This window comes from Pleuronectes platessa, chromosome 9 (genome assembly GCF_947347685.1).
Source record: "Pleuronectes platessa chromosome 9, fPlePla1.1, whole genome shotgun sequence".
Taxonomy (NCBI): domain Eukaryota; kingdom Metazoa; phylum Chordata; class Actinopteri; order Pleuronectiformes; family Pleuronectidae; genus Pleuronectes; species Pleuronectes platessa.
In genome coordinates, this window is record NC_070634.1 from 21,115,874 (window position 1) to 21,132,090 (window position 16,217).

The following is a 16,217-nucleotide window of genomic DNA, read 5'->3' on the forward strand; positions in this document are numbered from 1 at the left end:
TCGTGTTGTTCTCTCATCGGAAAATGAATGAGACAATGAGCGTCAGTGATTTTAGAGTCGGTCTCTGGGTTGTTGTTTTTTTTATTCATTGTTCCTGTGCGGCGATCTTGTCTCTTAAATCATCTTCTCTCAGACACAGATTTAATGTGCAGCTGTTCGCAAGCAGGACAAGAACACTTGTGTAAATACGAGAAATTTGATGAGTCAGCAGGACCAGGCAAAGTGTGGATTAATTGCAGGGGTGAATGTAACATGGACACTGAAGAAGGGAGGAATTGCACGACAGCTGAGGAATTACTGAATCAACGCTGAAATGAAAAATTTACCGGATTTTATTTATTTTATCTAGAAGCACAACAAAAACAATATAACTTCAGATGATCTTAGGATCAAGTTTGAGACACCAACTGGATTTGAAGATAAAAATATTGATCGAAGCATTTCCACAACAAACGTATTCTGCAGAAAAATCATATTTATATGCATTTGTCTTCTTACATTTACCAACTGTACATGGTGTTGTTGGTGTCTGTTCGTTTACAGCTGAGCATCACAAGTGATCCAGTGCTGGACAGGAAATTTAAGTAGAATATATGTTTTATATTCTTGCTCATATTTTATTTGTTAGATTACATTAACAGGCTTATTGCTCCATGAAATAAAAAGCTGATGTGTTTTAATGTTGATCTACGTACTAATGTCAGGTTGTGGCTGCATGAAGAAGAAATCAGTGGAAAGAACCGGCCACTTCCAAGAATCACAAAACTCAAATTGAAACAATAAAACAATCATAATAAATTTATTTCTCAAACTAAAATTACATTTGTCATGACTTACATACGACTGTAATGTTCATCATGTTAGAATATTGAAATGTTTCAACCTTAAATCAGAACAATATTAATACGCAAAAGAAATACGAGCATCTTGATGGCCTCTGAGATAATGATAAAACACTTAACCTAAACAAAAATAGTTTTTATAACAAACAACACTGACAAACTTATTCACTGTTAAAGAACAACCATTCACTTCCTGTCTTTTGTTACAGCAACTACAAACTAACAGAGCTCAACATATTCTAGGTTTAAATAATCTTAATGATTAAAATGACATGAAAAGTAACTTCTTATAAGAAATATGTCAACACTTCCTTCAGGTCAGTGATAGTTATAAGAAAATGCTGTAAATAAGGCTTCCTTTGTGTTTTGACTCATTCAGGTCGTTGGAAGTTGGTTTCAGATTAGTGACAGGAGGCTCAAACCTACCTGCCCCCAAACAAAGGGAACATGAGGCCAGGGTTACGTATCTGGAGCAGAGACAGAGGTGCACCTGGAAAACACAATCAAACACAAACCAGTATCAATACTTTGATACATTTCACGTAAATATATACTTTGCCATGTGGTAAGTGATATTTTCTATAGTCACAAAAGGGACGCCGAACAAAGTCACTAAAAACCATCTTGACTGTCGCCCTTCCTCAGCGTCACCTCCATGACACCTGATGGGTTCTTGTCTTTAAGTCCCAGACTAAACATGAGACAACCCATGTCCCTACCTTTGTTCAGAGGTGTGTTCTGCTGGACCTGCACTCATACCGGACAGTGATATCGCAAGCTCACAGAAAGTGCACTAGTTCATTACATCAGCAAAAGTAACAACTTCAACCACTGGAAGTCAGCAAAAGCAAGATTCTCTGCTATTGTTAACTTAGTTTTAACATTATAACAAACTGCCTGATAAATAAATAACCAAAGAAATGGTCATTTTCTTTTCTGCAGACTCCAGAAAAACAAGCTGAGTCCTGACCTGCAGGTAACAAATCTGCTGAGCAGCCACTCACAGCCGTAGGCCCATCATGAGAGAGACAGGAGAATCGCGACAATGGACAAGTGCTGAGTTTGCATTTTTTTGTGTAAGTGTAGACTTTTCTTTTCTGAGTTAAGTTTCGGCAAAGTCAGGTTTTTCCGGGAGCGCAGCATAACGTTTCTCTGGGCATACGAGGGAACAAAATATTAGAAGGAAGAATTTCTATTACACTACTTCCATTAGCCTAAAGTTAATATACAGTAACTACTTAGAATATTGTGTTTTCAAATCTCTAATTGTGAATCTGTGTGAAACGCTGCAGGTCGCACAAAGCGATTAGTAGATAAATCTGCCCTGACCAACTCTTCCTCTCATTAACACTGTCCGGGTGGAAGCGTGGTGGAACAGCAGTGTATCGATATCAGGACAAATGCAATGAAAGCGGCTTGTTGGGTCAAATAGCTCTGGTAACAGATCTAATTGAATCTGTGTCAGGTTCTCAGTACAGGTACATCCACTACTGCAGGCAGCACCATGGAAATCAATACACCCTCTATGCATCCATGGATAAACTCTAATTTCATTGAAGGCTTTTTTTCTGTGTGGTAGAGAGAGAGAGAGAGAGAAGGAGAGAGAGCGAGAGCCAATGTGTGCATATGTGCAGGTTGATGAAGGTCATTGTATAATCCTATTAGAAAATGTGTGTGTGTGTGCATGAGACAAGGCTTTGTGTACAAATTTTGACTTTTGTTCCACAATGTTATCATTTTACAATATAAAGGGAACTTTACTTACTCAGGATTAAAGCTTTATAAGATGACTTTAGAAATATAGTGTTTATTTGTCTGTATTATGACTAACAATGCATTTGGATGAATCTAATCCTTAAACTTAGATCCATTATAGATTTAATGGTGCCAAATGTAAACAATTACAGTACAAAAAAAACTTGGCATGATTACTTTTCCTGTTTACACCCCCTAAGCATTATGGAAATGTGGTTGTCTCCCAAATAAAAAAACTAGGAAAAGCTACAACACCCACTAGAGCTCATTCCTCTGCCATGGACCAACAGGCCCTTAACTCATTTAATCAAGATGCACCAAACTGGCACTAAATCTTAGCACCATACAAGTAGTGAAGCTTTTTGCGAAATGATGAAAAGTAATGAGAAAAACAACAAGGTTCCATTCAATATTGACAAAATTACATTTGCTGAAATAACTTTAGTATAAATAAAACTGACTATACAAACTTATTTAAATAAATCTGTTGCCACTCACAAACCTATTAGTATTGGTTATCATCATTATAAATTATACCCACACCGTGTGCTGTACCTCCCTCATAGCATCAATGAATATAGGTGTATACGTACCCTGAATGCAGCTCTGGATTTTGCCCAGGTCAGGGGTATGGAGGCAGAGGGTCCTCAGGAGCTGAGGTGGTGAGACCAGTAAAGGGGAAGAGCTCTTCGACTGGTGCTGCTCCTCTTCAGGAGTCTGGTAACAGGAGCTCAAATTATTGCTGGAAGTACTTGTTGGAGGAGTCCTGCTCAACATCTGAAAACAGAATCAAGTTTTTTCTATAATAAGTTGTCACTCATTACTTTACCGTTACCTTAACTCCACAGCTATGAATTGTTTCTAGAAAAAGACAAAAGATGTCTCCTCACTGTGAGATCAGCTGTACAGCGAGCTGGGGTTGTCTTGGTCTGGATCACATCTGGAGGGACGAGGGGACTGGTAGCAGGACTTGTAGAGTTAGCATGAGGGAACTCGTTGGTCACGGACAAGGCCAACTCACTACAGCTGAGTGTTTGTTCATTCAGAGGAACACTGAATGGGTTGACGGCCTGTGTATCCTTAAGAAGACACATTAGTTAGACTTGAGCAGCATTTGCTCACACTATTACATTTTGTTAACATAAAATAATTGTGTCCACATACAGATAAACATTGTCTACCATTTCATTGTTATTAAAATAAGGTGACTACAGTGAATCAGAAATCCAAAATCTCTAATCTTGAGTTGTATTCCACAAGTAAGTTAAAAACAATATTTCAGTCTAAATCCTTCCTAAAAATCTAAAGGCATCCAAATTCTAACAGATCTAAGCTTTCTGAATACACAGTGAAGATGGTGGGGGTGTGGCTGTGCATAAGGTCAGTGTCTGGGGGTCATACTTGGACCTGATGGATGACCTCACTGTCCTCAATCCACTCCAGGGCAGGCGGCTCTTCCTCTTCAACCTGAGACACCAAGAAACCTCTGAGTGCTTCACACTTACGTCTCACAAACTAATATAATGGTCCATAGTTGAATGTGATACGGATTGATAAATAAATTCATAGGTCAGATTTATTTATGTAGCAGGAGATAAAATGACAGACAACAGAAAAGTGAGACAGAATCAGGCTGAATTAAAAGGAAAATTAAAAAGATGGGACTATAAATGAGATATAAATTCCTCCGTAGTGAGACAGGAGCTAATGAGAGACGGGAGACTCATCCAGACCCTCGCAGGCAGCGTGTTTAGACGAGAAAGAGAGAGAGGAGTCGTTGTGAGGATGAGCGAGGAAATCAAGGCTCACTGATGTACTGAGGAAAAGACTCCAATTCTACGCAAAGACAATCCTGCCAGTATTGAATCTACTTTTCAGCCCTAGTTTAATTCACATATCTATCTATAGCAGCAGTGGCTGGGACACATTAACCTAAGTGACAATGTCAATCACGACAACATCTGTTAATTCTCCAGCTCAGGGTTCTGCTCATCGCCTCACTGAACTTTGAATAAACAGGTGACCAGCTCGTGGAGCAGCAGCGGTTCTGTGGACTGAGTGAGCTCATTTACAAACAGCCCGTTCCAAACAGGCAAGTTCAGAACACGCAGTGCACTAGAAGGAAAGATAACGAGTTGTTGGGCGACAGTAAATATTGGCTCAGGCTTACCTGTTACATGTACACATTCAAATCAGTATTCAGAGCAGCATGATGCACAGTCAGCACAGACTGAGAAAACAGTATTGAGGTTTGAAAAACGATCAGCTGACACATTTTAAATTGAGCCATGATTGTATGGTAGCTTCAAGTTGACTATTTACACAACTGTGATGTCAACAGGATCAGTTGCTCTCGTCAGAGGAAAAGTACCGTGAAGAACAAGAGAACACTGGGTGTGGGAGACCTTTCTGATACCTAATTTCAGAAGCATTAGTAACTTACTACCTATGAACAGAAACTCGAGTTAGTCACCAGTGAGGTTCCTTTACTCATTGGGATATTCTGTTGCCTTGTAAGCCAATAGTCCTCAAACAGCTCACTGATTGGCTGCCATCTTATTTACTAAACAACAACAAGCGGTGACCTTCCACTAGTCAGACTATATGTTCGTGCAGTGACTGTGTGTGCATGCCAGTACAGTTTGTGTGTTGAGGGTGCTTGGTGCTGCAGTGGGCCTGCACCACTCACAGTATGGCTGGGAAGATAAGAGCTATGAACGGAGAGGAACAGAAGCAACATTAGAAAGACTGACGTGTGCGAGGGAGCAAGAGAAGAGACAAGGAGAGTGCTCTCTTAGATAAGAAAACAACCGAGTCATCATATTCTACAACTCCACCACACGCATCCAAGTAGGCAAGTACTCACACTAATCTTTAGTTTGAACCACAACCTCATAGATTTGAATAAAGAAGTGCAGCAGCCAGGCCTCTGTGTGTGTGTGTGTGTGTGTGTCTCTGTGTGTGTGTGTGTGTGTGTGTGTGTGTGTGTGTGTGTGTGTGTGTGTGTGTGTGTGTGTGTGTGTGTGTACTACCTTCAGTGTGGCTGACATGGATGGTTCAGGAGTGTTTGCTGGCTCAGGGCAGATCATCTCCTCCTCTATCTCTGGCAGGTCAAACTTTCCCTCCCCCAAGTAGAGACTCACTGGATTGACCTGGACACACAGCTGAGGAAAGAACACCAATCAACTGACTGATCACAAACTTTTGTATTTATCATAATCACGATGCAAATAAGAGTTTGTGTGTGAGGGGCTCACTGCTGCACTGGCTGTAGGGCAGCACTGTGTCCCATGTCCTTGGCTCAGCAGGGCAAGGTGGATGTAGACGTTGTCAGCAGTAAGTGTGTTACACAGGTAGAGCTGCAGCACATCTCCAGTGTTACAACACGTAGTGCCCACCAGGGCGCGATCAGAGCACAGCTTCTGGAAACAAGCAGTGGCCTCAGCAGTCCAGCTGCCCTGAGAGAGAACAACCACAACACTCACACTCCTAAAAAGTCAATGATTACAGCTCTGAATAATAAAACTGTAGAAAGACTGACTCAGAAAACATGTGAATCTCTTGACAATATTAGAATATTGGTTTATACTCTTTTATCCTGTAGGAAGATTCAAATGTTTATGAGGGAACCACTACTGTCTGCATTTAAGTTAAATTGAATGTTAACCTATCACACTTACTGTCTTTAGAAGCCTTAGATGAATGGTTTCTCAACAACTAGGTTATGAACTAGGAATATCTGACTAGTAATGATGCAGGATGAATACTAGATTTAACTTTAAGCAGATAGACAGTTTGGTTTGGTTTTAACATAGAAGTGGTGCAGAACTCTGCATGAATGTGAATAGAATATCAGGTCAGCTATCACACTCACCGAGTTGGGTTTGATTCCAGCAAGTGATGACGGAACAGCTTGTGCAGGAAGAACCAAGTAGCATGACCTGATGAAAGGAGAGATGAAGAGTTCAGTATAAGACACACACACACACACACACTGACCAGCTTAGTGGTACGACTTCCATCGATTAACTGCTTCAATGTCTGAGATGCCCATACTTGAGGAACTTGAGGTTGGCGCTCTGCACAACAGTCATTCCACCGAAGTCGACATAGTACACCTCGACTTGAGTGGGACTGATGATCTGATGGATCACCACTCGGTAGAACCATATTCCACCAGGTGACACGCAGCAGACCTGACCCCGTCGTACGAATGGCTTCCGGAGGGTGTAGCGCTCCGACACCTTGGGAGAGGTGTAACATCGTCTACAGCAAAAACAAGAGAGGGAGTGAAACAAAGTCATTGCTCCCAGAGAAGCATCAGGAATCATGTGAATTTAAGGATGAAGCAGTTTTGAAATTATTAAAATGTGGGATTTTTTTTTGATTAGTGATTTATCTTTAAATTTCAGATCCCCAGCTTCCACTTTGCACTGAGTCAAAGCCGTATTTTTTAAGAGTGTGCCAGGAATTATGAAATAGTAAAAACAGCAGACTGCTAATGAATTCAAAAGAACTTTGTTCTTATGTCTTTTAAACAAGGGGCAAAGAACATGTCCACCACCTCATCTCAATCATCATGTCCTCCATAGCCTGCGCCTCTTTAACGTTGCTGAAGCGGATGTAGAAATGTCCTGGCGACTCCACATGTTCCACCAGGACTTGGAGTTGCTCTTGAGCTTGACGTCGCATTGGCGGTTTGAGACGCTGACTCTGGAGAGCATCTAGGGGCACAGCAGGGCTGCAGTGCACCTGAATGACAGGGTAAATCTCAGACCTCTACAGGCGGACACAACAAGTTAAAGGGGAAAAAGAACAAGTAGTGAGCAGGACACAGCAGTTTAAGTCTACAAGATTATAACAAAACATTAGTAATATAAAATATCTAATAAAAGTTAAATAAAGAGTGATAACCGGTTTGAGGGCTGACTAAGCTATTCATTGACAAAATGTAAATGTAAATTCATGATTGACATTTACGTATTGCTTTGACATTTTTATTCGGGTCTTTTGCTTCTGATTGAGTCTGGTAATGTAAAATAATGGAATAAAAAAAAGATGTTGCCTCACCATTTCTTGGATCTTGGAAATGTGACTAGTCTCTAGCTTCTCGCTCTTGAGATCTTCTGTGATCTCATGGTTGTCTGCTTCCAGTTTGCCTTCCCAAGGAGACTCTCCGCCGTTTAAGTAGTAGCTTGTACCGTCAGTTTCCTTTGAGTCTACACAATACAGAAAAATTCATTCCATGATAAGTTCAAAGCCACAGACACAATCAAACTATTGATTCCAGCAGGTCATTAGAAAAGTGTTAAATACAGAGAGACTGGTAATCGAATGAAACTTAATGATATAAACGTAACATTTTTATATTTACAGCTAAATCTTCTTCAAACAATCCTGTCATCCCAAGTTTCCACTATTCTGCCAGTCTGACCTTTTCTTTCCAAAAGCAATGTTTAATTGTTTACACAACTCTGTCGCATGACTGATATCTAACCACATTAAGATTAGTGTGTCCTCCCTCTCTCCATGACAGCTGCTATGGTCATTTATATTTCTGAGGTGTTCCTACAGCACATTTCAAACTACACACAGGCCTTGACTGCTGGTACTTGAATACATGCACGTACACACCTGACTGTGTGCTTTCATTGTCATGGATGTCCATAACTATCCAGTGTTGTGCGTCGTCGCCCCCTGCAGGCTTGAGGTGCAAGGTGTCTCTCATGGCATCGACCAGTTCTGTGACACTGACAAAGCCGTTCTGTAGCAGCGGCAGCTCCTCACCAAAGAACCTCTGAGGAGCAAATCAACACAGATGAGCTGCGCAAAATGTGACCACGTATAATTTGTCTTCCACTCTCATGTGACAATATGAAGGTAAACAGGAGCATTGAATGACTGGTTTACTTTTACCTTATACTCTGCAGGCAGATTGTGCACCGATAACCCTCCACAGGTCTGACGTACAACCTGCAGCGTGTGAGGATGTAAAGAGTTTCATTACAAAAGAGAAAGAAAATGCTTCTTTCTTGTTTCAAAAATAATTTACATAAATAATAGGTTCTGAATCAACTTGCTCAAACTAGTGGATGTAACCTTTAGCAACTTGTCCTTCAGCTCCTGACTAATGGTGGCAGCTACTCCATTCTCCAGGATTCTCTGACGAAGCTCCTCTTCCAGCTGATGGAGAATTTGAGGAGAAAGAACAGAGATACTTGAACTTAGATTAAATAACATTAAGTTTTGTTTGAGTTTCCAGGTTCAGCAACAAGACCATTGACTGTATATAAAGATGAACAAGATGACCGCTCAACAAAAGTGACGCAAAATCAGAGCAAACCTTGACAACACGTTTCTGAAAGAGTTGATCTTCCTGGAAGAGCTCGTCTTCAGATTTTTGGTTCATCTCAACCTTGTTTGGCTTGTTACTGACGGTTATCGACTCTTGACAGACACGGGCCGAAGCGGTCTCAGCAGAAGACTGGTCCAAAGGATTCTGCTGCACTGGGACAGGAGCTGAAAAGCAAAAACGTGTTTAGAAATATTAGGAGCCACTGCTCAGGGCTTTTTGTGCAAAACTTACAAAATTTCAAATCGAGTTTGAACACTGTTTGAGTTTATCATTACTAACCCGCTAACACCGAGCCGCTCCATAAACATTGGACAGATTAAATAGCTCTCCGATCTCAAATAAAAGTAATGTGTAATGCAATAAAGCCACTGGATAAAGATTTATCAATAGAAACACATTTTATAAAGATGTTTAAAAGGTGTAAATGCAACAGTGTCTCCAAAAACTGGAGACCAGTAAATGAATTTACCAGTTTACCAAGTACAACCACCCCTCTAATAGCACACCTGGGAGTACTGAGGCTGTGTGAGCAATGGTGCCAGGCCCTGTAGGTGCTGGCACGTCAGTTCTAGGTGACTGTGGCTTCACAGGTCCAGTCCTCCTTGGTGTACTAAACGGTCTGACCAGGTTACTGGGTAGCATGTGTTGCCTCAGGGTCAGAACTGAGCCCAGCCGGCCTTGCTGGATGAGGATGAGGTCTGCTGCTGCCTCCAGCATCTCTCCGGTGGAGTAGAAGCCATAGTTGTGGACACGCAGGGGGTGGCCAAAGCAGCGCAGGTAGCTGACCTCCAGGTCAGATAACCTGAGAGGACCCTAAAAGAGGGGCTGCTTCAATACTCAAACTAAACAACATTTTGCAATATGAGAACTACATGATTTTGGTCAGAAATATAAACATAGGATTCATTCTGGCGCCTCTGCCTCGCCATTAATTGGGTGCGTTTGATTAGGTTAAAATAAAAAAACGAACAGTCTGTCCTGTTTCAACAAACTATTTGGCTTAGATGCCTTTAATCAAACATCTGGAAAGTTTCTAACAGCTCAGCTTTTTGTGGAGAAGACACACAAGAGGTTTTGATGAGAAACGGTAAATGATAAGGTCATACCTGGGAGAGCAGGATGCAGAACTGAGCCCTGAGCTGGGCAGGGAGAGCTATAGGAGCATGACCTCTTCGGGGAAGCATCACAGGGGGGAAATAGTGATGGGAGCGGTTCGATAAGTGGCCGAAACCACCTCTGGTAGATTTCCTGGCCGTCTTAGTGCGCTGCTTGGCTACCAGCTCCTCAATTCTCGACGTGGACTCATCGCCTACAGCTGCATTGATGGAAACCATAGCCAGGGTGGCTTCACTGCAATGAACTGCAACTTTATCCAAATTGATAAACACCCACAAATGAACAAATCAACTCTACCCTTTAGGAATATTCCACCGTCTGCGTTGAAGTTGATAGACACCACGTCGGGCATCTCCTTCACCATGTCCATGACATTTCTGAAGCCCAGGAGTTTCAGGGGAATGGGATAGCCCAACATTGCAGCAAAGTCCTGCCTGAGCTTATCAGGGTCCAGGCCCAGCTTGGACGTGATGAGCAAGGAGCGAACATCCTTCTTCAACTTGGCAAAGGCCACTTCCTGGTTCATGTTGCCTGTTGAACCAACAGAATACACAGCAGGAAACAAAATGGAAGAAAGAGTGATCGGGTGACACTGTGCTGAGGGCATCATGAGATAAGAACTTTTAATCAGTACCACAATGGGTAAAGGTGCCACCAGCAAAGGGGATGGAACAAAATGGGACAGTACAAGTAAAGAAACCATGAACACAAGGAAATTCAGGACATATATAATTGAAGAAAATATGCATACATATACATTGCCTAGTCTCCCTGGGTCTAACATATCCTTTCAAAAATAAAAATCATGGTCAAACACTCATATTTCATCTTTTGTTAAATTGATTAAACATGTCCTGCAGCTCCTTATTTTTTCGGGAGTAACTTCTAACTAAGCAGCACATGGCTAACACTTGGATTAGCATACAATTGAAGTTGGCTTCCAACCACCTAAATCACGTGGTGCAATAAATGATTACACAACTGCTCAGCTAGTAAAGTGTTTCAATACAGAGACGACGTCATCGAATGCTTCCTGAAGTTCTGAGGACACAAAGTTACCTCGTGTGTGTGTTCAGCGTCTCTGCGGCTTCATCCTCCCAAGATGTCTCACCCTTTCCTCTTCGTCACCTGCGCACCTGTGGCTCGCTAGCTAACCGCGGCTAGCATTAGCTAGTAGCGGCTAACAGTAGCTAAACGTGACTCGACAGAACAGTATACACGTATATTAATGTCAACACGTTAAGACACTGTCAAGTCTGACGAGAGGCGGTAAATGAAGTTAAAAGATAAAGATGTTTCCTGCAGGAAGAATAATGTCGTTCACGTTATTTATTTAAAAAGTTCCCTTTTCTCTTATTGGCGGATTTCATTGACTTTAGTGTCCGGATGTAACTGAATGTTAATGGGTGTGATGTTGTCTGAAAGCCGATGTTATTCTAAAGGCTGTTTTTCAATAGTATTTATAGAACTTTAACTTTAACAAATCCAAAAAATTTAATAAATTATTTATGGGTAATTTACAACATCCAATGCTATTTGAAAAATGCAAAGAAAAAAAGAAAAGGATCTGTTATATCTATAAGTAAAATAAGAAGCTGAGTCAAAAACACAGAATCCTAAATTTCCCATAATGCAAATCAGTTGTCTTTGTTTTCATTAGCCCATCTGTCCATCCATGATGTCACTGCATCATCAGGGGTTAAATAAAATCTGCCTAAACTCGTTTTGGAGCAGAGAAGACGTTTTACAACTGGTCTCATCGGATGACTGTCTAAACTGGAAAATCTGAAATAGATATGATAATAGTATTAAGAAATATTTGTTAAATTAGAAAGTCGACGCTAAACTGAACTGCTGGCTTGAATTAGTATGAAAATCAGAGTTAAATATGATATTAAATTTTTCTGTGCCAAACATTTTCACAACCATACAAATCACAAACAGTCAGTGTCTTTGAAGTATTATCAATGTCCTGCTCATGCTCTTTGTGGTAATCTGGTAAAAGTCTCAGATTGTGGCTCTCCCCTCAATCAAATCTCCTTATTCCATTTTAGATTAACTTCATGTATAGCTTTGCTCATTGTGTGGAGGCCTATCATGGTTATTGCCATTTCATCCCATAAACTCTCCACAGTTGAGTGAAGAGGTCCTTATAATGGTTTGGACACAATTAGACTCGTGATTTCGATTACAGATGGGTACATGAATTGACTTCCAGGTTAATTAAACTGTAAAAACTGTGTCAGCTATTTGAAAAGGAGAAGCTGAGTCTGCACATTCCCTGTGAAGACACACTCAATCCTTCAGCTCCACTGGCTAAGAAAACACACATGTTTGGGGATAAATAGATTGTAATCTATAATTATTTCTTACCCTTTTTGGTACATCTGGATAAGAATTGATAAATAAAACAGAATAATACTGGAATAAACTGCTTTTCTATCAAATAGGGCAATTTTAAATCAGGGGTAAAAATGACAGAGATGGTTTTAATGATTTTCATTTTATTATCTTTGACAAACATTTGATTTCATGCTCACTAATGTTGAAAACAGAAATATTTCAAAAGAGAGTTGGTCTCGTGTGGCACTCCCACTGCCATCCTACACTCCCACCATCAAATCCCCGGATTCACCACCAACATATCGTGTCTCATTACCACAGTAGACGGCTCCAGACACTCCAGCCAGAAGAAGCACCTCACAGCTCCACAATTTTTCCTTCCTCTGCGCTTCTGTAGTCTTTACTGCTGAGCCTCCAGCCGACATGGACAACTCCTCAAACGTCCACCTGCCCGATTCCAGAATGACCTCCAAGGAGGAGACTGAGAGGGGAGCCGTGGTTCCTCCCAGGAGTCACCGGCAAAGGCCGTCGAAGGCAGGCCGGGCCCCAGAGGGAAGGAAAGAGAAGCCTCGGAAAGAGAAGCCAAAGACAAACGACGTGAAGGCCGAACAGGAGGTGGAGGTGAAGTTGAAATCAACTGTGGTGGACATAGACAGAGTGAGGGATGATGAGGTCAAGGAGGAGAACATGGTGCTCCTGGAGGCAGCAGAGCAGGAAGATGGTAAATTGAAGCCTGAGGAGAATCCTGACAGATCCTCATTTATGTTCTTTATTACTGATTATGTTGCATTTTGTTATGTTTACACTTTTTATGGCAGAAGTAAAAGTCTATTTTAAAGTTGTCTTTCTTAGAAGTTGTTTAATATCTTTTCTCCACTTTTGGAGTTAATATCTGAGTTGAGTTAATTGTTAATATTGTCTTTATTTCCATGCAGACGTTGAAGTGCTTCTTACCATTAACTGTGGCTCTCTGCAGGTTTGAGGCGCATGGACCTGGGAGTGTTTGAGTGGCTGCTGATGGCCCTCGCATTGGCTCTGGTTCTCCTCTTCCTCCCTCTGTCCATTTGGTTCTGTTTCAAAGTACAAACTGCACCACAGACCAAACTGAAACGTTCATATGTTTCCATTTATGTGGACGGACTGATGTCTTCTGTTTTGATTGACAGGTAGTTAGAGAGCACGAGAGGGCTGTGATCTTCAGACTCGGCCACCTACTGCGTGAAAGACCCAGAGGCCCAGGTTTTAATATGCTTTAAACAAAGATAATGTCTGTGATGTACATTTTTTGTATCGCTCAAAAGTCCGAAAGGAAAAAAACGACACAATAATTCAGTTTATAAATCTTTTGATCAAATCTTTCTCTTTCCTCTACCCAGGTCTTCTTTTCTATCTCCCTCTCCTTGATGTTTGTCACAAGGTTGACATCCGACTGAAGATGCTGAAGGTTCCTCATCACACGGTACAGAACAATGAAACACACAACTGATGTATATTCACATTTAGCTACATATGTGAAAATGACTGTAAATAATCGTTGCTTCCCCTGAGCCCTGAGATGAAACTTTTACATAACCGGCAACTTTAAACCATAGTAGGACTACATTCAAAAAAAATTAACGTTAAAGGATTGTGATTAAAGTAAGCATTTTACCAGACAGTACATGTGTGTATGCAGGTGGTGACAAAGGACTTGGTGAGGCCAGAGCTGAGCGCCGTGTGTTATTACCAGATCGAGAACGTGGCTCTGTGCTGCACGGCCCTGTCCAGTCTGACCACGGTTCTGCAGACTCTGGTCCAGGCAGCAGTCAGAGACGTTCTCGCCCAACACACTTTCAGCCACATCCTACAGCACAGGAGGAGGATCGCTCAGCAGATACAAGCTGCTGTTGACTCTGTCGCCTGTCGCTGGGGCATCCGAGTGGAGAGAGCAGACATGTAAGACTGAGGAGAGTGAAATCCCAACAGATTCTGTAATTAGTATAGGGTTGAAACTCACCTTCTTAAGCATCCTAACCCCAGTTAGTGACAGCATTTCATTGGAATTACAGCCCAGCAGTTGAATGCCTCTGACAACCAGTGCAGTCTACATACACATTTATAACATCCAATCAGTTCATCTTTGAGTCCAACTGACAGTTGGTCTTTTTTGAAGAAATTGAGATATCATATTCAAAACTTTGACCAGCAAAATCGAATCAATTAATCTGAGTCTAAGACAACATTTGTGCCAAATTTAAAAGGATTCTCTCATGTTGTCTTAAAATAACACGTTCACAAGGCAAAACAATAGTTTTATCTGTTCAAAGTGACCTTGACCTTTGAGATAATATGGGATGGATGGACAACCGATAATGCCTCCAGCCACCCTGATGCTGGCACAGGGGATGATGCTTAAAATGGAGAATCTAGATGATTTTGAAGGAAAGGCACAAAACAAGGAGATAACTCTGCTACCGATCTGTGTGCGAAGCATCTATTTCCTCTGCATTCAACGATTTTTCCAGGAAAACTGAAAAAAGTCATGTTGAGATGTGTAAATCCTCCAAACCACAATGGGTTGTGCTCGTGTTTGATTTTCTGTCAGAGACGAGCTCAGTTTTCCTGTGGAGTTACAACAGAGTCTGGCTGCTGAGGCCGAGGCCAAGAGACAACAACAGGCCAGAGTAAGTGACAAGAGCACCTTTTTAATATTGTAATTATCTTCTATTGCTGCTTTGCAATTGTTTGTGGGTTGTTTTTTATTTATTATCAAGAATAGCATTTAGCAAACTCAAGAACTCTATTATTATTAGCATTATCTGCACATCATTTGGAAATACTATAATTAAAGCTTTGTGAACTTTATCGTTAGAACATTTCTTAACTTTGGCAGCTTCCACTAGTCGTATAAACTAGAGAGTGGCAAAAGGCAAAGCAAACCAGTTGGCAGTAAAGCCTGTAAAGTATGGGTTCTTTACTTCTGACTTCTATTGAGGTAATGGTCCAAAGTGTTTGGTTACAAACAGCAGAGCTTCTCTCCTCCAGGTAAAAGCAACAGAAGTGGAATCAGCTGCCTGGGAGGGGTTCAGGGCCTCCTTCCGTCACCTCCATCCAGCCCTGGTCCTTCCATTCCCCCCAGATCTCCTCAGTGTGACCTCTGACTCCTCATCTCTACCTCCTCCTCCGCCTCCTCCTGCTGTGGAGGAAGAAGGGACAATGACAGAGGGGGAGCGGGAAACAGACTCACCAATGATGTGACAGATTGTGAATAAATACCATTTTATTATTTTTATTGTTATCAACAACAACAGATAAAGTGATTGATGAGTTGGACAAGATTTGTGATATAACTTTTTATTTGAAAACATTTCCCTTAAAACACCTGAGCCTCTACTGTTGGTAAATTAAGCTTCTGTTTAAACAGAAAATTACATGTCTTGTAAACCAGATGTCACTTACAGGAAATAATGTTCAGTCCTGGTAAATATACAATTATTGAGTTTTGTTCTTTTTTGTGAAACTTTAAAACTATGGTTCTAGTGCACATTGGTATTGTCCAGCCTGCTCATTAGGTGCATTCAAATAACAACAAAATCCCAATTCACTGCAAAAATAAAGATCCTGAAAAGTCGCACTCTCTGAAATATAAATATTAACTATTTTTTTAGGGAAAAGTGCATGCCTTTTTTTTTTAACATCAAAAGTATAATGAGGTTCAATGAAGCCACATCAAACCACTACACAAATTGTAGTAGCACTAAGTGATAGTTATTTTCATACAGCAGCCATGGAATCTTAACAACTTGCTTGTTGCTGCATTCCTCTCT

The 16,217-nt window shown here is 41.1% G+C and overlaps 2 protein-coding genes across 2 annotated transcripts; one reads left to right on the top strand and one right to left on the bottom strand.

Moving 5' to 3' along the window:
- Nucleotides 1-768: 768 nt before the first annotated feature.
- tdrd5 (tudor domain containing 5) lies at nt 769-10,594 on the bottom strand. Its single transcript, XM_053430959.1, is given in 17 exon segments — nt 769-1,332; nt 3,191-3,374; nt 3,488-3,676; nt 3,999-4,064; nt 5,630-5,761; nt 5,855-6,055; nt 6,472-6,538; nt 6,654-6,863; nt 7,162-7,376; nt 7,668-7,791; nt 8,228-8,394; nt 8,514-8,570; nt 8,697-8,780; nt 8,941-9,116; nt 9,459-9,777; nt 10,059-10,267; nt 10,366-10,594. Coding segments are annotated over 17 exon segments (2,697 nt in total). The 3' UTR covers nt 769-1,264.
- A 2,240-nt stretch (nt 10,595-12,834) lies between these two features.
- nphs2 (NPHS2 stomatin family member, podocin) lies at nt 12,835-15,648 on the top strand. The gene is made up of 7 exons (XM_053430960.1): nt 12,835-13,132; nt 13,388-13,491; nt 13,578-13,650; nt 13,788-13,870; nt 14,087-14,346; nt 14,996-15,074; nt 15,436-15,648. Exons 1-7 carry the CDS (start codon nt 12,835-12,837, stop codon nt 15,646-15,648), a joined length of 1,110 nt encoding a protein of 369 aa, XP_053286935.1.
- The last annotated feature ends 569 nt before the right edge of the window (nt 15,649-16,217 follow it).